This window comes from Rhododendron vialii, chromosome 13a (assembly GCF_030253575.1).
Source record: "Rhododendron vialii isolate Sample 1 chromosome 13a, ASM3025357v1".
NCBI lineage: Eukaryota > Viridiplantae > Streptophyta > Magnoliopsida > Ericales > Ericaceae > Rhododendron > Rhododendron vialii.
Window position 1 is genome coordinate 7,896,344 of NC_080569.1, and position 22,780 is coordinate 7,919,123.

At 38.3% G+C, this 22,780-nt stretch overlaps 3 protein-coding genes across 4 annotated transcripts; all 3 read right to left on the reverse strand.

The window, feature by feature from the left end:
- Window positions 1–2,656: 2,656 nt before the first annotated feature.
- On the reverse strand, window positions 2,657–3,301 carry LOC131314333 (pleckstrin homology domain-containing protein 1). The gene has a single exon (XM_058342886.1). It carries the CDS (start codon window positions 3,269–3,271, stop codon window positions 2,822–2,824), a length of 450 nt encoding a protein of 149 aa, XP_058198869.1. The 5' UTR covers window positions 3,272–3,301; the 3' UTR covers window positions 2,657–2,821.
- Window positions 3,302–5,531: 2,230 nt separating this feature from the next.
- On the reverse strand, window positions 5,532–11,023 carry LOC131314334 (anthranilate synthase alpha subunit 2, chloroplastic). Its single transcript, XM_058342887.1, has 11 exons — window positions 10,756–11,023; window positions 10,487–10,677; window positions 9,905–10,094; window positions 8,929–9,080; window positions 8,494–8,609; window positions 8,119–8,365; window positions 7,977–8,033; window positions 7,682–7,834; window positions 6,947–7,027; window positions 6,509–6,595; window positions 5,532–6,276 (listed from the first exon to the last, which is right to left on the reverse strand). The coding sequence occupies exons 1-11, from the start codon at window positions 10,919–10,921 to the stop codon at window positions 5,953–5,955; spliced, it is 1,764 nt and encodes a 587-aa protein (XP_058198870.1). The 5' UTR covers window positions 10,922–11,023; the 3' UTR covers window positions 5,532–5,952.
- A 1,658-nt stretch (window positions 11,024–12,681) lies between these two features.
- On the reverse strand, window positions 12,682–20,286 carry LOC131314335 (cell division control protein 6 homolog B-like). Of its 2 annotated transcripts, XM_058342889.1 has the most exons (16): window positions 19,852–20,286; window positions 18,669–19,094; window positions 17,525–17,599; window positions 17,333–17,442; window positions 17,114–17,220; window positions 16,923–16,982; window positions 16,285–16,358; window positions 16,133–16,183; window positions 15,858–15,907; window positions 15,227–15,359; window positions 14,433–14,522; window positions 14,165–14,227; window positions 13,979–14,074; window positions 13,776–13,865; window positions 13,554–13,681; window positions 12,682–12,971 (listed from the first exon to the last, which is right to left on the reverse strand). In XM_058342889.1, the coding sequence occupies exons 2-15, from the start codon at window positions 18,897–18,899 to the stop codon at window positions 13,649–13,651; spliced, it is 1,263 nt and encodes a 420-aa protein (XP_058198872.1). In that variant the 5' UTR covers window positions 18,900–19,094; window positions 19,852–20,286; the 3' UTR covers window positions 12,682–12,971; window positions 13,554–13,648. The 2 variants fall into 2 exon arrangements, with proteins under 2 accessions (XP_058198872.1, XP_058198873.1); XM_058342890.1 differs by lacking the exon at window positions 19,852–20,286 and having other exon boundaries at window positions 17,525–17,595; window positions 18,669–18,800.
- Window positions 20,287–22,780: the final 2,494 nt, after the last annotated feature.

Consider the following 22,780-nt stretch of genomic DNA (forward strand, 5'->3'; position numbering starts at 1 on the left):
CAAAAGCTTTGTGGGGGGAGTACAAGAGCTGAAATTGCAACCGTGCCTTTTCCAATCTCCAAAAACGCCAAAGAAGCACACATTAAGTTGATATTGATGTTGACTATAGTTGTCGCTTTGTTAGCATTAATGGTTTTTTTTTTTTTTTTTTTTTTTTTTGCGGGGGGGGGGGTGTTGAATGAAGAATATATAAGCCGCATTCAGCGTCTTCCTGTGGGCATGTACACCCAAAAATTTCTTATGACGAGCTCCTCAATGCAATGACTAGTTCTCTCCAAACAATTTGATTGGTTCAGGTAATTTTGGGATGGTGTATAGACGATTTCTTGATCCAGATTAAACAATTGTAGCGGTAAAGGTACTCAACTTTCAACAGGAAGGAGCTTCCAAAAGCTTTTTTACCGAACGCCAAGCCTTGAGAAACATCAGGCACATTAACCTTGCGAAGATCCTCGCTTTGCTCAAGCATCAACTTTGAGGGGAATGACTCCAAGGATATGGTATATGAGTACATCCCAAATGGGAGCTTGGAAAAGCGGCTGCCTCTAGAAGAGGGACAACCACAACGGAGAAGTTTAAGCATTCTCCATAGACTAAGTATTGCATAGATGTGACTTCGGCATTGGATTACCTTCATAACCAATGTCAAACACCCATAGCTCACTGTGATCTAAAGCCGAGCAATGTGCTTCCTGACAATGATTCCATTGCTCATGTGAGTGATTTTGGCCTGGCACAACTCGTATGCAAATTTATCAAGGAAGCAACTATGAACCAGTTCAGCTCATTTGGGATTAAAGGAACCATTGGCTATGCTGCTCCAGGTAAGTCATTTATCGAGAATATTTGTTAATTTTACAATAAAATATTACACTTTTTACCGTTTAATTCGGTTCACATTCCAATTATTACATTTATTACCCAGTTTTATGTTTTAAAAACCCAAAACGTGTCCACACACGTGTTTGATATATGTCGGGTTCGTGTCCGATAGGTGTCAGGACGCATCCGGTACGTGTCGGGACACATCCGGTTCATGTCGGAGCGTGTCCGAATTAAGGAAAAATAATTAAATATTCAGACACGTTTTCACGTGTCGGGAAAGTGTACGAGCGCGTCCGTGACGTCTGGGGTACGGATACGAAAGGCCCAGAGACGTGTTCGTGCTTTTTATCTAGGAACTATGTAATGAGGCCAGTAGTCTAATTAACCTACTCAGAACCACAACTATTGATTTTTTTGTCACAATTACTTCAATAGCAAAACCCACACCTTTAATAAGGTTCTTTCCCTTCATTTGTTCGCATATGTTACTCGTGAACTCAAATTCACAAAGCCATTTAATCAGCTAGACAATTACTTTCTTTCATATAACCCATAGTCAAGAGTTCCTATGAAGGGCCATTTATTGTCTTTCCCGAACTTCTATTTTGCGCTTCACAAGGCCATTACTCATTTCACAACGGAGACTTCATAAGCTAAACAATGTCCCTTGCTTGAAAAAAAACCAGTATTTAGAATAATTTAGCATCAAGAGCCACATGATTTATCAGATTTATCAAGTAAATATGATCCTTATATTTTCAACCGATGCCACGGTAATGGGAATCTATCATATAAATTTGATTCAAATACGAGACAGCATTAGTTTTGTATAACTATTCTTTTATCAGAGGCATCATAAAATCGAGGCCACCTATGATTTGGATCCATTACTTAAGAGTTGATCCATCTTCGAATTGAGACAACATAGGTTCAAGGCAAAATTCATGCATCCTTATTCCTTACTTCCACCGGCAAATTTAATCCAATAGCCAAAACACAACTGTCTAGCCTAACCTAACTACTAGGAATCAGTTTTATATGGTAGTCTCATTAAGCTACTAAGAATCACATCCCTTAATTGTAACTTTCAAACCCACATTCGACGGCCATTAGTCTCATAATAAATTTTACTAATAGGAACTACCCTGTTCCTCCCCTTCTATAAGATGGCCAATTGTCTCTTTATGTACTAAAAAGTAAAAACCACCACTTACCACAGCGACAATCAAATTCGAATCATTGAAGATTGCAGCAACTGCCAACAATTATCTTCAAACAGAGTATAGACCTTACTGTCTTGGGTTCGGAAAACAAATCCTCACGAAGGAACTTTACAAAAGCCACCAACATTAAACCAATTCATGCATTCGCGCTAGTTCAGGGCAATCGACCAAGTGTGAAGTATTGTAGCAGCATGCATCAAGTAATTTGGATATATCACGTAAAATTGATCCAGCTCGTAAGGAAACATTTGATTCAAGGCAATTTATTTTCGATGCAGCAGGTACTGATCCCAATATTCTTCTATTTGAGGCATCATACAATCAAGACAACACTCATATTGGATCCATCCATGGAATCATATGTCACGGGTCTCTCAAATTAAGTTCATCCATTTACCTAAATGTGCTATTAATAGTACCGACCAGCCTTACGGATACGAATCACAAATTCGTAACCAGTACTGTACTACTAGGGACCGTGTCATGTGGCCAGTCGTCTCATTAACCTATACGGAACCATAACTTATAGTAGATTCAGATCCAAGCCACCGACATTGAACCAATCCAAGCATTTTCAACGTCAAAATATAGTAATAGTGACACAACAATTTAAACAAGAAAAATTGCTTCATTCCGTAAGATCATTCTTTTTAAGAGCAACAAGCAACAGCATATCCCAGCGAATATACAAGCCACGAAATTCACATCCCAAAGCACACAAAACAGGTCGAAAGAAAAGAACGAGACGCACCTAACACAACAGAAATCCACTTCTAGGGTTTGCTATCGTAATCGACGACCTCCGATTCAGTCACCGACCTCGAGTGCTGCACTATAGCCCTCCCGATCGAGTTGATCCAGTCCTCCTTGTCCTTGTCATTATCGGCGATGAAGTACATGGTGAACCGATCGGTGGAGATCTCGAAGGTGTAGGGCTTGTTGATGACGTCCTCGGCGCCCTTGACGGTGAGGCAGTTGCCGACGGGGATGACGCCGCGGGGGCCGCCGGCGCGGGAGGCGGCGGAGGAGGGGTCCTTGAACCAGAAGAGCCTGCCCTGTTTGACGACGAACCAGCGGCGGCGCCAGGTCTTGATGTAGTCGCCTTGCTTGGTGAGCCAGCCGGAGCGCTCCGGGTTGGACCAGTACTCGACGCCGTCGTAGTCTTCGGGGTTAGGGTTTGCGCCCGTCGCCGCTCGCCACAGGCTCTCCATTGACTCTATCATGCTCAGTGGGGACGTTTCGATTTCGTACTAGTCTTTCGTACTAGTCCACGGTTAGAGAGAGAGAGAGAGAGAGAGAAAGGGGAATAGGTGTCTCCTGGCTGGCTTGTCGAGTTTTCTGAACAACAGTGCAAGCATGCCTGCTGTTCTTATCATCAAAAAACGACATGCCCCCTTCCACGTTTATTAGAAGAAGGGAAAATATCACCGACACCCCCGAGATTTTTCTCAAGTACAGATGCCCCTTCCACATTTGGAAAATAATTTTCGACACCCTAAGGTTTGGTGCTGTGTTTCAATTACACACCAACCATTAGTCAACTGTTATGTCAACACTTAAAAAACTTTCACAGTGTCCATTTTAATTATTGAAAAACTATGGGTATAGTATTTGGTGTACACGAAATGCACACTGAATAGTGTGGGATTGACCTCGAGATTTCACATTAATGATCAGAGTCGTCTGATCTGTTTAAAAGATTATCTAAAGGATCCTTTCAAAAGATATCGGCAAAGGCTTGATCAAGTCATTCGTGTTTGGTCCCTACCAACCCTACCAAAAAGTTGAATGAACTAATTAAGTCCACACTGATATATCCTATTGAGCTAATTTTCTACAAGGGCCTTTAAAAATATGTTCTAAACAAATTGTACGACTGAGGGGTGTCATATGTACTTAAGGAAAAACTCAGGGGTGTCATTGATATTTACCCCAAAAATACAAGTACTAGTATTACTTTAAGCTAATGATTTGGTCACTCTTCTATTTGTTAATTTCACTCCTTTTTTTGCTTTTATAAGGGTGAATTTACTAAAACACCTTTGCACTTTATGATGTTAGTTTTTTCTCACTTTCCAAATACAAAAGTGTTTTAGTAAATTCACCCTAATAAAAATAAAAAGAGTGACATTAATAAATAGAGAAGTGGCAAAATCAGTTGCCTTACTTTACTTAATAACGAAGTATCAAAACGTCAACAATCACATCCAAAGCGCACATGCATGAGGAGTGTTACATACATAACTTTCGACCATAACTCCGAACACAATTACGTACACAAAGAGCACACAAATTTACATGCATCGAACGATTCCAAACGCAATTGTGATCATAAGATGTATGTGTATACTTTCTTCACACCAATACACACAAGAATACACATAAATATGCATGAGAACCACCGGTATGTCAGCCCCACAAACTTATGTACGCTCTTCAAGATTTAATTAAGTGTGTCCAACTCTTTTTGCTTCTGTCTAATTGTGTTTTTGATTAGATATTATTTGGTATCTGATTGACTTGATTTTTAACATGACTGTAGTAGTCGACGAGCTCTGCAAACGAAACAAGGTCGGAGTTGGCCAAACAGTACGAGATGCAGTCTACGTACACCGTTGTCATATAATTCTTCAAAATGTCCAGCACTCAAACTCTCAATTTCTCGCTCTAACAAATATTACTTGGGCTGTGTTTCAAAAATACTTTCACGCTCGCGCTCTCATTTGCGCTTAGGTACGCACACACAAAATTATGTGACTTAGATGCTCGCGCTCTCATTTGCGCTTAAGCACGCACACAAAAAATATGTGACTTAGATCCACACCCAATGACTTACAAGCCGTCTCTCTAATCCTCTCAGAGAATTACCAGCAAAAACTTCGTTAGTTTACTAAATAAAGAAGCTTTTGCTGCTAATATACATATACAGATAGACATACCTAGATTTGAAGGTACTAATGAACAAGGGCACTTGTACATCAAGAAAGAAAAACGGAGACATGTACTTAAACAGAAGCTAACATTAGAACCACTTTGTACTTGACATTTGCAAACTTGAAGTAATGACTTCGTGGAGTTTTTATTTTTGTGTGTGTCATAGGTAATTAATACGTGACCAGTTAGGGGAATTTCGGCTAAAATAAACTTTTTGTATTTTTCTGTCACTATTCAAAAAAATTCCGTCTTTTTTAGTTTTGAGTCAAATTTTTGTAAATTATTGATCTATCTAGACAAGAAAAATCTAGAAAGTAAAAAAGTATGATTGAAACTTTTAAAAAAAATCATTGAAAACAAAAATAATCCAACACAGACAGATTATTTGAATTTTAGTTTGGTTCATGTTTTTTAATTTGTTTAATTCTTATTGTCAAGACAAACTAATAATTCCCAAAAATATTAAAGCAAAACTAACAAATGCAAAAAAACAAACACATTGAATAAGACAAAAAATAATCCACAAGAATGATTAAGCCAAAACACCCATTAAGTATAGATACCGCTCCATTAGCTTAAAATCAAAATTTACTATTTCCACTGTATACCAACCATTTTCTTTTCTTGTTACAAGAGGCAGAGAGGGAGATGGCTACAACCAAGATGAATCTACTCCATAAAAGAACACAAATGTGTTTTCGAAGATTTAATATAAGCTAGGCTATTTGGAATTCAAAATCAAAATGAGGAGTTCACCGGCTCAATTGGCCAAGTACAAAAGGAAAACGAGAGCGATCAGTCCCAACTCATTACGCGTCTCATTGAACGGCAAACTTTGAGCTACACTCCCCTTAGCATTACTGTGTCATCGAACTATTTACAGGTCCACCGCAACAGCAGAAAGCTCATTTTCGTCCTACATCATTGCTTATAAAGTCAACGATCTCCACAGTAGCGAAAGATGATTTCATCATTTCTCAACGAACGAAGACTCTGCAAGGTCGATGGCACGGGCGAGTGCTGCAGCTTTGTTCTCGCACTCTCTCTGCTCATCACTTGGATCACTGTCGGCCACAATACCTGCCCCCGCTTGAAGGTGGGCCACCCAATCCCGCCGCTTGTTTGTATCCTTGTACGAGTACATCGTGTCGTGACGCATTTCAGTTGGGAATACAATTGTTCTCAATGCTAGGGCAATGTCCATGTCGCCAGTGAAGGAAATGCCTCCAAATCCACCACTATATGGCCCCCGTCTCGTAACTTCTAGCTCATCAATCAACTCCATGGCTTTTACCTGCACGACAGTTACAATAAGCACATATAAACCAACTGCTCTCACTAAAGCAATTACCATAGAGGTCACCATCGACTATAACATTAAACCATTAGTATTTTAAACGAGGAATAAATCTCATTCTCCATTTTCTCTCTTTATCGTAGGGTGAAGCTCCTAGACTCCTCCTGTCAAATAGCCTTGAATGTGCACGACTGTGTGAAGAAGAATGAGAATAAGGGGGGAAAAAAACCTTTGGTGCCCCACTAACTGTTCCAACAGGCAGTGCAGCACGCAAAGCATCCCAGCTGGATAAATCATCAAGCAACTCTCCAGTGACCTGCAAATGCAATAAACTGTCAAAAAATGTATTTTATCATGAAGAGTGAAACAAACTTGTTTTTCAAAATTCATTGCCTTGATTTTCATTAACTCTGATAAATGTGGACCATGCTTTGATTTCTTTTACTTTACTCACATTATAGCCCTCGATAATTGATTAGCTATAACAGAAGGCAGTTTCTCTAATTGAGACGTCACTATTGTACCAATTGCTTTTCAATATCTTTGATTTCCATCTTCCTTGGAGAAAATTTTGCATTGGGTCATTGATCATCAGGTTTATGAAAGATGGTAAACATTGATAAAGTCCCCCTTTATCCACATTGTTAACAAAGCAAGGAGCAGTTACCGTGGAGCTGATGTGCATGACATGGGAATAGCGTTCAATGTTCATGAGCTTCTCAACATTCACAGAACCAGGTTTTGAAACCTGCAAGTATACCATATCTCAGTACCAAGATAATCCCAACAAAAATCAAACCTTCCACCACTGGTGCAAAATCAAGTACTCAAAACAAGGTATGTATAATGTAACTCCTGCAATGTAATCACCAAAACATAAACAAATGGAGATCTACTGATGTGATGTGCCAGGTGAAATCATACAACTATAATTTTAAACAAACCAGTTTAATTCATATACAGAACTTCCATTCATAGACAAATTTTAAATTTAACTTATTTATAGCCCTTCATCATGACTCCAGATTACATCCTCCAATGTATCTCATGGTTGTTTTATCCAAATCCCGCTGAAGGGGTGTGAAAAGGCTGATAGGATAATATGTATAGTGCAAGAACCACAAAACAGCACTATGACAGGATATAACAAATATGGCTCAATAATGCAGCACAAATGTTGTTGTTATGATGTAGAAGTGTAGAACAAATTATGGAAGCTTTATGTCCAAGAGCAAATGTAGAACAAAGTAGAGTGTCCTAGAAGCTTTATGTCCCAGTGGTTGTTATAAAGCTTTATGTAGAACAAATAAACTCAGGACAGATTTTCTATACTAAGTGAAAGATTTTTTTCGATACACAAAAATTTATACCAACATAAATAATGAAAACATCAGTGTAATACCTTTCCAACATCATTCCTTCCCAAGTCAACCAACATGATATGCTCTGCACATTGTTTTTCATCATGTAGAAGTTGTTTTTCCAACATATAATCTTCTTCGGGCGTCTTCCCCCTCCTAACAGTCCCGGCAAGTGGTCGATTAGTGACCTTTCTCTGTCAACAAGAGTTTAATGTGATGTAAATGAATTTCTGCAGAAGAGATGTTTAAGCGACACTACAATTGTGCAATCTAGAACAATGGAACTTGTATACGCATGAAAACAAAGTGTAATCAATATTGAAGGGTAGAATTTACCTTCTTAACGCGAGTAAGAATTTCGGGACTTGAAGCAACCAAAATACACCCTCTAGCCTGATCATCAAATTTGTATAATAGAAAGTCATAATGAATCCTACAATGACCACAAACGAGAGGATTCAAGGAAGAACAAACATACTTGCAAATAAGTCATATATGGACTTGGATTAACAATCCTCAATGCCCTGTAGACCTCAAATGGATCTGCAAAAGTTCGCCGTTCAAATCGCTGACTTAATACGATTTGGAAAATATCCCCTGCCAGTATATGTTCCTTAGCTTGCAACACCGCCTCCTTGTATGCTTCACTTCTCATGGTTGAGTTCTTCAAGGATGGGCCAAAAAGGCTGGTATATAATTTTATCGAACCTGCAGCTAGCCTTGGGCTGAAATTGACAATTCAATCAAAATACTGCAACGACATATACAATTGTAAAAGAGAAAAAATTATACAAGTAACAAATCAGTGTATTGAACGGTATGGCTCATTAAGCATTAAAGGGTGACTACTCACGGAACTATGTCATGCACTCTAGAGACTAAGGTGTTCAACCGGTTCATCCCATCATTAAATGCCTCCTCAACAGAAGAAAATTCATCCAACCGCACCCAGTGTATCACGCATGCTTTCTGAGGTTAAAAATACCAAACAACACAAAATCTAATATCAAGAAAACCTCAAAACTTGGCATTACATTCACAACTGAAGCTAAAGGACAGTTAATTTCTCATAAATCAAATACATTTCCGAAGGCAAATCATGATTCACAACAGGTGCTTTACTTCCAAATCATTAAAACAGTCAATGCCAGTATTGAAACCACATACCTACGAAATGACAAGTATCTATTTGAAAATAAACAATAGTAATTCGCAATTACTATTTTCCAAAAGTACAAGGATAATATTCAAATTCCTCAACATATTTTTAAATGAGCAAACAGAGAACCTTTTCCACATGATCAAACACAATCACATCATCATAGAGGCCTAGATGAACATCAGGAAAGTTTCTATCATCCCTTGGAGCACTTGAGAATGGAAGCTTCTTCTTCTCTACATAACGCACTGTGTCATATGAGAAATAACCAACCCATCCACCTGGACAAGAAGGAAGACCATTCCAAAATATAGTTCAGTTACTCTGTAGTGCCTTATATACTGGCATGACTAAGAAAACTTCGAAGAGAAACTACAAACCAAAGAAGAAAACACACATCCACAAAGAAAATCCCATTGTGGCATAGAAAAGTGCAAAAAAGCAGATATCATAGGTTTGAAAATTGCATCAATAACGGTACACTGCAACTCACCAAGAAATACGTGAACTATGTCACACAGTGTGAATTCATCTATTTGACATTAAACACAACTCATCTTTCATCTCTAAACTACATCGGTAAGAATAGTAATGTAATTCAAGTGCAGAGGCACAAGAAAAACATGTGTTTGCTATTCCCACAGTTGCACTAGGCCCAGATATTCCACTTTGAGATGCTTAATAAGATTAGTGACAAATCTAATTCAATATTAAAGTAAAACTACAGTTAGTTTCAAAAGAGCATTGAATCACCGTGTTTGTTGGGACTCCCTCCATGAGTCCACAAAAACCATTTTCAATTACGGTGCCAAACAAACTTGATAAAAACTGCATAGACATAATGGAATAGATAAATAAATTGCAGCCGAAGCTGTGTATATGTAAACCTGAGGTTCCGGTGAATTTAGCTCAGTTTCCTATTTTTTAAACTTTTAGGTCTCTATTCTTTTCATTCTCCTCAATCCAATACTATTGCTGGTCCAGTATAATAATCCTACTCAAGATAAAAAAGGCCACATTCACATCTGGATCTGGCATGCAACTTTACCTCGTTGTTTAACAATTCAAGGCAAATAGCAAGCGATCATGAATTCAAATTTCTTACCACAAAATGCTTCAGGGAGCTCATCAATACGTTGGGGCTTCCACTTTTCCATTATTCTCCTCGGAACAACCATCGGATCCTCTACGAACTCCTCAGTTTTCTGCCCTTTCCTGTGGTCCATAACCGTCACCATATTTTCTTTCGCCACAATTTCCATAGTCGGCTGAGCTCCAATCACACTAAAGCGCCCCTAAGATAACCAAGCCGTCATGAGCTTTTGTTCACTGTTGACTTACAATGCACATGGCCAAATTCTAAATTCTATAAAAACTGAGTGGAAACAGACATGAGCGGCTCCGCCACGGTTTCAAAAAATGCACTTAAAATGTTTTTTTTGTTGTATAATTCTATCTTGCTATATGATATTATTTGCACTGAATCATTCATATGAAGCCAGCGTAAATGAAAAGTTACTTAAATTTACGACTAAGTGGATAACATTGCTCAATAAAATAAAATAAAAACCAAAATAAATCTTTATTTTAGGCCTACAAAATTTTTTTCCTACATTTTTGCCACGAACTAAAATCTTGCAGCCGCCCCCGGAAATAGAAATAGAAAAGTATAATAGGGTGTACTCACAACGCTAGAAGCCTGCAAGCCAGGCTCGGCCGATTCGAACAAGAAGCTGGGAGCGTCTCTCTCATCTTCCTTAACCAAACACCGGTACGCAAGCACCGGCGTCAGGTGATCGGAGAATATGCTCCGGTACAGGGGAATCAAGTTCCCGTGCTTCGCAGCTTCCGTAAACTTCTCCGATTGGTCAATCGCACCTGTCAATTGCACTCGTTACAAAAACGGTTAAAGAAACTGCAAATGAATCGAGATTAGAGCACCAGCGAGATTCGAACCTAGTGAGGGAGGAGAGGGAGCCGAGCATCGGAGCGGACGGAGGCGGGAGTTTGGGGAGGGGAGGAGAGAGAGGGAGGAGGTGGTCGGGGGGAAGGCGAAGGAGGCGGTGGGGAGGCGGGGGGCGGAGGGAATGGGCAGGCGAGAGAGGTTTATTAGGGTTTCCATTCTGGTCAGAGTTTGTAGTAGAGCATGTGAGAGAGAGGAAGAAGAAAAAGGCGGCTGCGGGCCTGTGCTGTTCGTTTGATTTGGTATTTATTAAAGGGGCCGCCTGGGGAGTTTTTACATCGGACTGTATGAAGTTTAAGGAACTACTCCGTATCATGTGTTCTTTGAGGCAGGATCGTGTGTGCCCGAAAACCTTGTATCGAGAAGCTTTTCGCCCATAGAATTTTTTTTTTTTTTTTTTTATCCTCGCCCATAGAGTTTAATACTTAATAAAAAAAACACATAATTCAATGGCTGAAAAAATTCTCAATACAGGGGAATAGAGATTTTTGGGTAGAGGAGCTCGGAAAATTACATAATTCGACGGCTGAAAAATCCTTCGGCACAAAGGCATCTGACCCCATTTGTTTAAAAAGTTTGGATTTTAATAATTATTCTATTTCTCTCCGATTATTACTCTCATTTTTTTTTTCTATCTCTCTCTTTCGGGTTTTGGATTTTAGATTGGGAAATGATTTTGCCACTTATTTTTTAATGCCACTCTCTTGCAAGTGTATTTTGTACCAAAAATACACTTGCAGGGGAATGACATTAACAAAAAAGTGAATGGCAAAATCAGCAGCCTTTAGATTCTAATCATTATCATATTTCCCTTCAATCATTACTCTCATTTTTTCTATCTATCTTTCCTCAATCATTACCCATATTTTTAATTATTACTTTATTTCTCTCTACACTTGTTACCTATAAATCCAAATTCAAATCTAAAATTTCAAAACGAACGAGCTCAGAGGTTTTTGGGACAGAGAAGATCAAACCCCACATGTTTACGAGGAGTAATTATTTCATACCCCTAGGGCCCCACGCGATGGTGTGAGAAGTAATTATTTCATGCCCCTAAGGCCCCATGCGATAGTACTCCAAACTCTTCTCTACTACATGTTTTTTGTGAGCTGTACACACTTTGTGGTGACCAATGAAAATCATACAAATATATGGTGGAGAAATAGTTTGGAACACCACATGACGATACCTTAGGGCACTGAATAATTTTTTCATGTTTGTATGTGCATTATTCGTTTGTACGAACAAACCTACAGCTGTGCAACACGGGAAATCATTTACCACTCGGGTTTTAGGTCCACGATTTTAATGACGAAACTGTGTGAATATACGTTGAGTACGACATTAGAATGCTGGGTCTAGCTTATGATTACATCAGATTTGAAAAATCTCATAGCTTCAGGTGGCAAAAATTACTATTAATGCATGAAATCACGAAAGACATTTTGGGGATCGGAAAAGAAATCACGTAAACTAGAACGATAGATCATGTGATAAATCCTCTCATAAGACATAGAATATTACTTACTACAGTCTCACCTAACGATCTGATTCGTTTATTTTTGTAGATCTCAATATGTTAATTATTTGTGAAAAAATCAAATTAACGGGAAGTAACATCCACTTGAAAAAAGCATATTTATTTATTACAAGACAAATCTATTTGATTTTTCGTATGAATATAAACACAGCTATATTAATAATAAAATAAACAAATCTAAGTTGTCAAGTGAAACCGTAATAAATGTCATCTTAATTCTTACAGGCCCCAACCGCTAAGAATTTTATATTTTAAGTACTTATTTTTTGTTTTGCGACACATATCATTCTCTCACAAGTATTTTATAAGAATTTATTTTTCTTAACGGAACGGAGCGGACAGATTTTAGTTCAACTGAAAAAAGGGAAATATCGGGAGTACCATATTCCAAATGGCTTTGTTGCAAGTAGATGTTTGTGCTGGTACATATTTGCGAAACAAAATGAAATATTTTACAGCATCTCTATAAATTATACTAAAACACTTCCCGGTGTCTTTTTTTCCTTTTGATTTAGAAATAACTTGTATGATTTCAAATATCTCCAGGCTCCATCAACAACTCATTGCTGGCAACAAGCAATAATCCTTGCAAGGTTGCAGCCATCCTTCTGTTAACTTAATCAGAACTAATCATCTCGGATCATTCGGGTTACAATTCCCTTAATTCTGCAATGAAAATACAGGCTTTTTTAGACTCATTCAATGAACTGAGACTCTGAGGGAATTATCATGCTTCCAGTACGGTGACAATGTGAGTCTAACAAAAGAGATGAACTGGGCCAATCAAAAAAGAAGAGATGAACAGCATCTGGAAGCAGCATGCTTTGAACAGGATACAGTATCATATGTTTAGTGGACTACGTGAGGTCAGCTTTACTGCCAAACTTAGGACCGTCATAAGGGTCAAATCTCATCTTGCACGCGACATGGGTCATTAACCTTTTTTCGTATACGTTTGGCACCTGATTCCTTCCCTCTGGCTATTATAAGTAATTTCCTTAGCCATGATCTATCGACAAAGGTTGCACCAATTTGTTGTTGCATATCTTGTTTCTGTTATTTGCTTGGTAAATTTGCATAAAAGAATTTGAAAAGCCATTTTGAACAAACACATTGCTTTCTGTTGTTTAGATGCGAGTGAAGAGGCCTTTTCTATGACACCGGGTTTCACAATTATGATGAGAAATAATTAATATAAACTAAAAGCCAAGTGACTTTTTGAAAAGAATCATAAAAATGCCTTCTAACCTTCATTTCGGCGGGGCACATTCACTGGATATGGAACAGCCATGAATGCCAAGCGCCAAGAAAGTTCCTCGTCGTCCATATCTGTAGGACCATCGCTACTTAAGACAATTTCGAAAGAGGCGAACTCCCTGCCAATTAGCAGAAACAAAACTGAGATTGTTGTAAACAAGCAGATTGAACTAGCAAACAAACATACAAAAAATGTTAGTATTATTTTAGTACCTGCAATGCAAACGCAATATCTGATTCATCTACTTTAAGTGATACCCTTCTTAATTTATCTTCTCGAGCTTGACCTACTTTGAGAACACCCTGCATTTTAATGATGTCTTTAAGTTAGCCTATCGATCTCTGATGCTCCGTCTAAATCTTTATGGAGAACTATAAAGCAATGATTCAATGATAATACGTGATAGTTGGCTTACCTGATCACCTAGCACTCTGCACATACTTGAAAGGTCCATAATTCCTACTGGTGGGATTGCGGTTAATTTGCAGATATTTAAGTAAGATTTGCTGAGCTGCATGCATCCACACAGAAGAAACTTACTAACCAGGTACTTGACTGCTATATGAAGACTTTATATTGCACATTGTGGAAGACACCATACCTCCCCTATGGTGGTATCCTTCTTTCCCCTGCGGAAAAGCTTTACAGCAGAGCAAAGAACAATCTGCAGCCGAGTATAAAAAAATTGGAATACAACATTTAAGTTTCTAGAGATATATAGAAACTAACAGGTGCCGATTCATGGTAAATTTGTTTGGACATTAACTGAACTAAATAATATACAAGAAAAGGAATCAGTCTAAGCTGAAACTAGCGACTTAGAAGAAAAAAAAAGTTATTTGGACAACTCGTCAAGTGAACAAAGGTACCTGTTGATGTTGTGGAAGGGATTGTATGATTTCCACTATTGGTGATCTGTAAGTCTTTGACAAGGCAACAGCCATATGGTCAACCCTCACCTGTAACAAGTTCCAAAAGTTGTGTAAAAGCCCAAGATGACAATTCCATGCACAGAAGATGCTCAACATACAAGTATAATTTGGCATAGATATTCAAAATCCGAGGAGAAAATGGAAAGGATAACAAAAGGTTAGTAAAATAGATCAGGCATCAATGATAAAGGAAATATGGCAAGGGCATTTGTGAAAAACTTTAACATGATAAGACTGCTGAAAGGCAATACTTACAAGAGAAAATAAGTGACTAGAAAAGGTGAATCAATTGAGAGTTCTCAAAACTATCATGATCATATTTGTGTTCAGCTTACGATAGTCATGACTAGCAATTGTAATCATAACATTGAGATCAATCCAAGTCCCGACAATTGATATACAACCGGCAAGGTGCATCTGTGAAAGATTGTACATGTACCAACTGTGTCTTGAAAAGTTCATTGTTGCTGAATATATGTGGTTGTGACCCAATAAGCACTGAAATATAAGTTCCCACCTAGCTAGCTTTAGCTTTATTTTGTCTCGTACTGCTACATTGAGGATTTACATATTCCTATTTCTGACTAGCAGACAGAATGCGTGAAAACAATGGTTGAAGATGATTGCTAGCAAATAGATATAAAATCTTAGTAGAGTGACCCATATGCCCGTCCACGAACATGCTGTGTATATTGGCATACTGGCTCATGCATGGATAGGACAGCACTTACTACATCAATTTCTTGCTTTATTGGATCAATAGCTGGAGTTATCCAATCATCGGAGTATCCATTATTTCTGGATGACAAATCCATATTGTACTTAGACGGCACCAGCTCAGCTTCTAGCATCTCAATTGCACTCCTGAAACACAATTGAAAAGGTGAAGTGACTTCATTGCAGTTTATAACTGTTCAAAGTGAAAGCATAAAATACATACGAGTATGTACTACCTAGATATTGGTTTTATTTTCTCCGGCTACTAGATTTATGTCATAAGATCTATTACAGAGCTGAGCGACTACCTTGTGCTACCACTGTTTGACAATGATGAATTTAGGCAAGAAATACAAAAAGAAAGAAAAAACTCCTACTTTTGCTTGGGATCCAATCTCTTGAAACTATAGCTACAAAGATAAAAGCATCACGGATGCAAATTGGGGCCAGGCCAAACCCCACTCATTTGGTGTGCTCTAGCCTTGCACGCATTTGCAAATAAGGATTAGATAACGTTATTGTATAGAAAACCATAATCTACTTGACTCGTCAATTTAAGCATATGTTGCATCAAACTAGTTTTGCTTTGAACAGTTTCAATGTACACTACAACTAAGCAATGCAACTATTGCAATAAAAACCCACCTGCAGACGCACAGAACTTTCCTCATATCTCCAGATGCAGCAGCTACTTTCTGCCATATTTCAACGGAATATCAGTTTCTTATAGTTACACTTAGATTGTACTTTCCTTATGGTGTTTAGTGCCATAGGTCTACTGCTGACTTACAAAAGATAGACAAGTGCAGATTCATTAATCATTCTTAATGAGTTATGTCATGAAAACATAATTGCTCATTTATGGATCTTGTAGCAAAGTTTTGTAGTAGTACAGCAGAAAATGGAGGATCGTGACTCACTCTGGCACAGAGTTCCAATGCTTGCAGTTGAAAGACATTGTAAGGAAGTGCCTGTTGGAAGAGAGAGCATTCAGTCTTGAGTCAAGAGCTACTGCATGACTTAAAAAGGACAATCATTTATATAGAGAGGAGAAAAGGGAGCTCAACTATACCGTTAACCTCTGCCGAAGAATTACCATTATCTGATCCTTAGTGTAGGCCCGGAAAGCAAGTACCATAGGCTTGCCTAGCACAAGAAAAGAGTAGGAACCGAAAAGTAAGTGCTACAAACAAACAAGAAACAGCTAATTCTCCTATATTATTGTCACATGGAATATTGTGATGGGGGATGGGGAGTGGATTAATAACATAGCAAGTCATAAAATAAGTTCCTATAAAGGAACAGTTGTAAGCTTTAGACATTCAGACCGTTTAAATGCATGTTCAAAGCTGCTAATTACATCCTTATAAAAATAAAAATAAAACACGCGTGTCTATACAGTCTTCTGCTGATTAAAAAAAAATAACATAATATGTATGTGGAGAGAGAAAGAGAGGCAGAGAGACATATGACCAAAAACTGCACGGAAAAAATCATTGTGATGGAACTAGTGTACTTATATTTAGAACTCAAAGTATACATTCATTGACCAATAAAGAAATAAATTATTCAGATGATATGAATTATCCTAGGACAAGACAATGCTCTATCATCGTAACGAGGATCTTGGAAGAAGAATATGTGATCGCACCAGATTAATCAAAAAAATAAAGAATAAATTTAGTTGATTGAAGCAAGTAATGAACTTACAATTCAAAGACTGCAGTCTAGGAAGAAACCTATCTGCGAGGTCTATAGCATTGGCTATTCCTGTAAAAGGAAAGAAATTATGAGAAGTCCCTCTCACAAGTAGCTCACAGATGTAAATCTGGAATCTAAGCTTGCCGGCGCTGCAAAATGAATTATAAAGAGCAAAAAATCTACAACTACCTATACTGTACCTATCAATACACATCTAGAGAAAGGGAAAGTCGTAAGCATAAAGAGATCATGAAGCACAGCCCGGTCTTTAGTTATTAAATAATCCAACTCATCAGCAACAATCAACCTGTATAAAGAGACCAAGCTAATTACAATATGACTTATGGTGACCCAAAACTCCTAGTCCATCTTGCTTTCTGGATACTACAATACTATGTGGGCGAGGATATGCGTCTTACGTCATCTTCATGCTAGTTGATTGCTGATTTTGTGAATACAAGCTCTGAAGATGCTGTAAAGGTGAAGTGGCACTTTTGGCTTTCTTTTGTGGTAGATTATTCCCCAGAATCTGCCAAAGTCAATGGGGCATAAGCATATGTGATACTGTGGTGCTCAGGTGTCAAAATTAATACTGCTATTAGTTTCAGTACCTTGCTGAAAATTTCAGGCGTGTTTGTTAGAGAAGTGCAGTTTATAGCTAGCACATCTGGTGGCTGAAAACCTGCCTGATAGAAGGAATTGTTATTCGATTAGCAAAATGGCAAGAAAGACATTATAGAAGAAAATGTACAGTCATGTTTAGATTTACAAATGTCCTTCCCAATCAACCCATGCATGATTGTATTACCAGGGAAGAGGTAATTAACATGTGAAGTTGTGAACTATTGGAATAGCGTAAGAAACATCTGAAAACATTGTTTAATTCCAATGCCAAGGGTAAGGAGCTCAGTAGTATGTGCCTCAAAGTTTCTTTAGCTGCTTCTGTGGGTTTGCGGAGGGAAACGAATCACAGAAATTATCAAGGTCTGCTTCATACAGAGCAACCTCAATTAGTTCTGAAAATCTCCAATGGTGTTAGAAACTTTCTTAGTTCCAGAAGGAAGCTGAAATAATCCTTGTGGAATAGGGCTATTTCCGTAGTTGGGGGCTGTCTGAAAAAATTCTGGAGCATGCCTAGTTCTTTGTCACAGTTGTTTCTTCTTCTTCTTTTTTGTATAGCTTTTCATTAGCTGCTGTTTTTTTTTTTTTTTTGGGGTCCACACTGTAGACTTTGTATTCTTTGTTTGGGCTTATAAAATTTTGCACTTATCCAAAAAACAAAATAAGAAAACACACAGAGCTAATTCTTGAAATTGGATGTAGTTTTTGCCCTACAGTATAAACATATCATTTGATTACGAAATAAGACATGCATCAACTAACAAGTATCGCAGTGGGAAAACTGGAGAAAAATAACAGATGTTATGACATGGTTTGGAGAAGTTTCTTACCTAGAATGTGTTTTAACTGTCGAAGCAGTTATTCTAGTTTTTCCCTTGACCATTGATAACCACTTACTTATCATACTTCTATAAGCCAGATAGGGAAAAGATAATTTTTGTTCATAGAGACAAATCATTCGCCAAGATTAATTCATTGTATAATCCACCAGATAGAACTGCAGCTGCATGTATATGATGATAAACATAACCATTTGGTACTGAGGCAGACATGTCAAATCATTGAACTATAGAAATTATTCTAATATAGTTTAAGCTTCGATTTAGAAACATTAATCAAGGGCAATCAGCTTACTTCCTTGGCCCAATCTAGCAGGGACTCTTTGACTCTTTCAATAGACAGTGATTTTCCAGTCCCTGGACATCCACACACATATAAACTCCCTGCCTTCTCATTTTCTATGCATTGCTTGCAGAACTCCAAAACCCTTTTCTGCTCATCTTCCCGGCAAACAACCATAGAGGGCATACTTGACACATGCAATGACTCCTTCACCGCCCTCAGTTGCTCCAAATCTATACACATCTCACTTGATTAACACATGAGCAAATCACACAAACAAATCAAATAAACTGGTCTGCCATGGTGCAATGAACTGCAACTAGAATTAAACTTGCCTCTCGGATTCCATTTTGGTTTGTCGAGAAAACTATCAGACAATTTTTTCACCAGCAATGTATGGGCTTTTGCAAGCTTTTCGCCAGATCCTTCATTGATTCCCTGCATAAATATGAAGAACACCATTTGGATTTATGCAGATTTCAAATTACGGGATTAGATGTCAAATTATTCAATGCGGTAGGCATGTGCTCCCATGGATTTGACTAAGGTTCAAACCCCACTAACTACAACTAACAATACTGACTTTCACAGACCAAAAAAAAAAACTCATATGTAAGTTTGATGGTCTAGATATTAATTTTGGCATTGGATTTGACAGGTTTGATAATAGTATTGAAACCTAAAAAGTTAAGTCTCTAGTATTTCATGGAGAAGGCTGGTACACACCTTTAAAAAAATTGGTGACAAAAAAAATTTGTTATCAAAAAAATGCATAACTAACACCACAAAAAAAGTAAATAATACAAAGATATCCGTAACTAACAAAGAAATACGTAATTATTTTTGGATTTACCATACATCCCTATTCTTCACTTGAACTTCACAACAACAAAAAAAGCCTAACTAATACTATGAAAATGCGTGATGAGCCAAAAATATGTGCACCATCCTCCAAAATAAGCATAACATGCACAAAAAATTGCGTAACATTGCTATGGGTGTACCATAGCTTACTCCCTAGTTCAAATCCATCTTCTACTCTAGTTCCACAATCTGCCCAGTACCCATTACTAAATCGCGTGTATTATTAGTGAAACATCAAACACTGAAATCCCTCCACATATATCCAAACCGAGCATAATTTCACTTCGTAATTCAAGTAAGTAAAATGAAATCTAAACGTTGTGTAACATACAAATGGGGGGCTAATGGGGCTGCCGTCCATGCATCGGCGAGGAGATTTCCACTTCCTCGGCGTGCGTAGCTCCGGCGGCGGCGTAGTGGGGAGCTGATTATCCTCTACGGCCGACTCGTTCCTCAATTTTCGTTTTCGCGGACTGGCGCAGCCATTGGACCGGGTCTCGCCGGATCTTCCAGATTTGACGGCTATCCCACACTTGAGTTTGTCGCCGGCTGCGAAGGCAGCTGAGTCGTTTGCGGCGATGGTGGGCATGCTTAAGCTGCTAATTACAATATCAAGAACGGCGAAACTCTCAAGGATCTCAACTGCGAATCTGTGAGAGGATTTGGATGTAGTGCAGTGGTTTGTTTCCGTTTAAAACGTGTGTTTTTAGCGGGAAAAATGTAAAACCGTATGGATTTCGTTTTCCCGCCACATTTTTTCGTGTTGCTTGACTTTCTATAGATCCCCTGTGTAGTCTGGACTGCTAATCAAATTTAACTTCTTCTTTCTTACCCCAACTTTCGTTCATCTCGACTATTAGTAATAAAAAGTTAACAATTGAGGGGTTGTTTGGAAATGAAAGGAGTTGTAGTGCACCCATCGCAGTATATTGTGTGGTGTGGTTGATCTGGCCGTCCATTTCGATACGGATGGCTCGGATTTAATTCGAACTCCTACAAATCCTAGCCATCTATTGTTCGGATAAAAATCAGAGCCGTCCATTGCCGAGATAGACGGTCAGATTGCTCGCACTACACGTGTAGTGCGGGAGGTGCACTACAGCACCCCGGGGCCGGTTATTTGGGAGCCTGATTTTCATTTTGCATTTTGAATTGTGAATTGTCAAGTTTGAATTGTGATCGTAATAGATGATGAATTTGGTAGAGTGTTGTGCATAATAGATTTTTCAACAAACTGGCGTTTGAGAATATAAACATCAAAATAAGTGGTGTTTGATAATATAAACATCAAAATAACTTATTAGTCGGTTTTTTGCCATGTTACCCTTAGTTATTATTATCGTATTATGATATTTTGAAAATAAAGAAATTCCATAAAATGGCAAGGATAATTCATCATTTTCATCGGTAAGGGAAAATAAGAATGCAAAAACTCCTCCAAGACAGATTCTTCAAATTGTGTGATTTTGAGAATGCTTTATCCAAAAATGTATAATTGCCAGAATCCGTTTAATGCAAAATGTAGAATCTAAGGGCGTGTTTGATAGCAGATTTTATTTGGAGGGGATTGGTAATGAGGTGGGATTAGGATAGGGATTGGTAAAGAGATGGGATTGATAAGGAGATGGGATTGGTAATGAGTATGTTTGTTTTGCACCGGATTAAACGATAGGAGTATTATCTACCATGTTTGTTTTACATGGGATAGGATTAGATTAAAATGCCTATTTCCATTTTTACCCTTATGCAAAATAGTAAAAAAAATGAAGCAAAATTTAACTCTTCTATTTTTCCATGTGTGGCTGTTATATAACTATTACAAAAATAAAAATATTACAAAATTTAACTCTTCTATTTTGCAATCACAGAAACGGAACAAAACCATGCACTAGCAATCAATAACTGGTATCCGAAGTATACAGGGGGATTTTGGTTTTCTTCATTTATATAGATAGATGAGGGTAATTGTGTCAATTTATGAAAAAAAGAGGGCATAAAAGTCTTGCAACACCAATCCCAGGGGAATGGGATTGGTAATAACACCCCCCTCTTGGGTTGGGTAATCCGGCCAATGTGTGGGATTCACAATCCCATGGGACTCCTAATCCCACCCACCAAAATTAAGCCAAACAAGCAATTTCAAGTCCAAACCACTTTATTAGTCCAATCCCAAGTCCATAACTGGCTATCAAACATGTCCTAAGGGACGGCCTAATGTTGTGTTGGCAAAGCCAACTTCTTGGGTTGTGGGCAGAGAAAAGCGGACGTGGGAACTCGGGTCGGGGCGCAACGTAACTAAGAGAGTCATTTCATTTAAGGCGAGACAAAATGGGCGGGCATGAGTGGTCTGATGTCCGAGCCTATTGGTCAGACAACGACTACTTCGCTTATTAGATTAGTGTAATAATGAAGCTGTCAACAGGCTTTAGTCCAATTGGCATCTCCTAGTCCTCTCCATGTGGGAACTCGGGGTTCGAGCCCCGTCGTAAGTGTTTGGAATTTAGAGCTATGAATAGCCTCTGAAATTTCATGTGAACTAACCTACTAACATCCCCTCTACCCTCACTGACGTATACAATACTCGCAAAAAGAAAAAGAAAAAGAAAAAAAGTATTAATAATGAAGCTAAACGGGCCCTTAGATTCAACTTTGTTATGTTGGTGTTGGATTGGGCCTAACCATGCTAAGCCCATCGAATGCATTGTAAGCCCACGTAGACGAGTCGACCCAAATTTTGTGAATGCCCAGCATCGCATACTGGCCTGTTTGTTTGAATCAATCGTTCTTTTTTCGGTGAACGTTCGAATCAATTAATCCCAATAATTGGATATCATATGCATAATGTGTAACGTATGACCCTCATCAAGTGGTACGTAGTCCTTGGTTTCGAGCGAAATAAGGTTGGGGCTTCAAGGCTCGAGCTCATAGAAGAGCACCGTACCCCAGTCTTACGTTAATTTCCTACTAATCCCGTAATTAACAGTGTCGTGTGAAAAAAAAACTAAATAATGTGCATGAATTCACTTGTTCTGAAAAGGAAAACTACAATTGAAGAATTATGAATTGGCCTTTAAACACTCAAGTTGTAGAAATTTTATATTGCAAAACCGAAACGTAGATGCATAAGTACTTGCTAAAATCCATTTCCTCTCTTTGGTTTTCTTAGTATTCTCACGAGAAGTCAGACCGCTTAATTCATTGTAGATCTTTTGTTGAAGCCCTATATTCGCCAACAGTGGCTGAAATTTTCCCAATTTCAC

Bases quoted from the DNA above. Each gene is read 5' to 3' on its own strand.
- LOC131314333 (XM_058342886.1), bottom strand. From the start codon at position 3,271: ATGATAGAGTCAATGGAGAGCCTGTGGCGAGCGGCGACGGGCGCAAAC.
- LOC131314334 (XM_058342887.1), bottom strand. From the start codon at position 10,921: ATGGAAACCCTAATAAACCTCTCTCGCCTGCCCATTCCCTCCGCCCCC. The intron at 9,081-9,904 runs GTAAGAAATTTG...CTTCTTGTCCAG, and splicing joins GCTCCCTGAAGCATTTTGTG to GTGGATGGGTTGGTTATTTC. The intron at 8,366-8,493 runs GTGAGTAGTCAC...TGTCAATTTCAG, and splicing joins AGAGTGCATGACATAGTTCC to CCCAAGGCTAGCTGCAGGTT.
- LOC131314335 (XM_058342889.1), bottom strand. From the start codon at position 18,899: ATGTGTATAGATTTGGAGCAACTGAGGGCGGTGAAGGAGTCATTGCAT. The intron at 13,866-13,978 runs GTAAGCCAACTA...ATTAAAATGCAG, and splicing joins GCAGAGTGCTAGGTGATCAG to GGTGTTCTCAAAGTAGGTCA. The intron at 13,682-13,775 runs GTACTAAAATAA...GCTAATTGGCAG, and splicing joins ATATTGCGTTTGCATTGCAG to GGAGTTCGCCTCTTTCGAAA.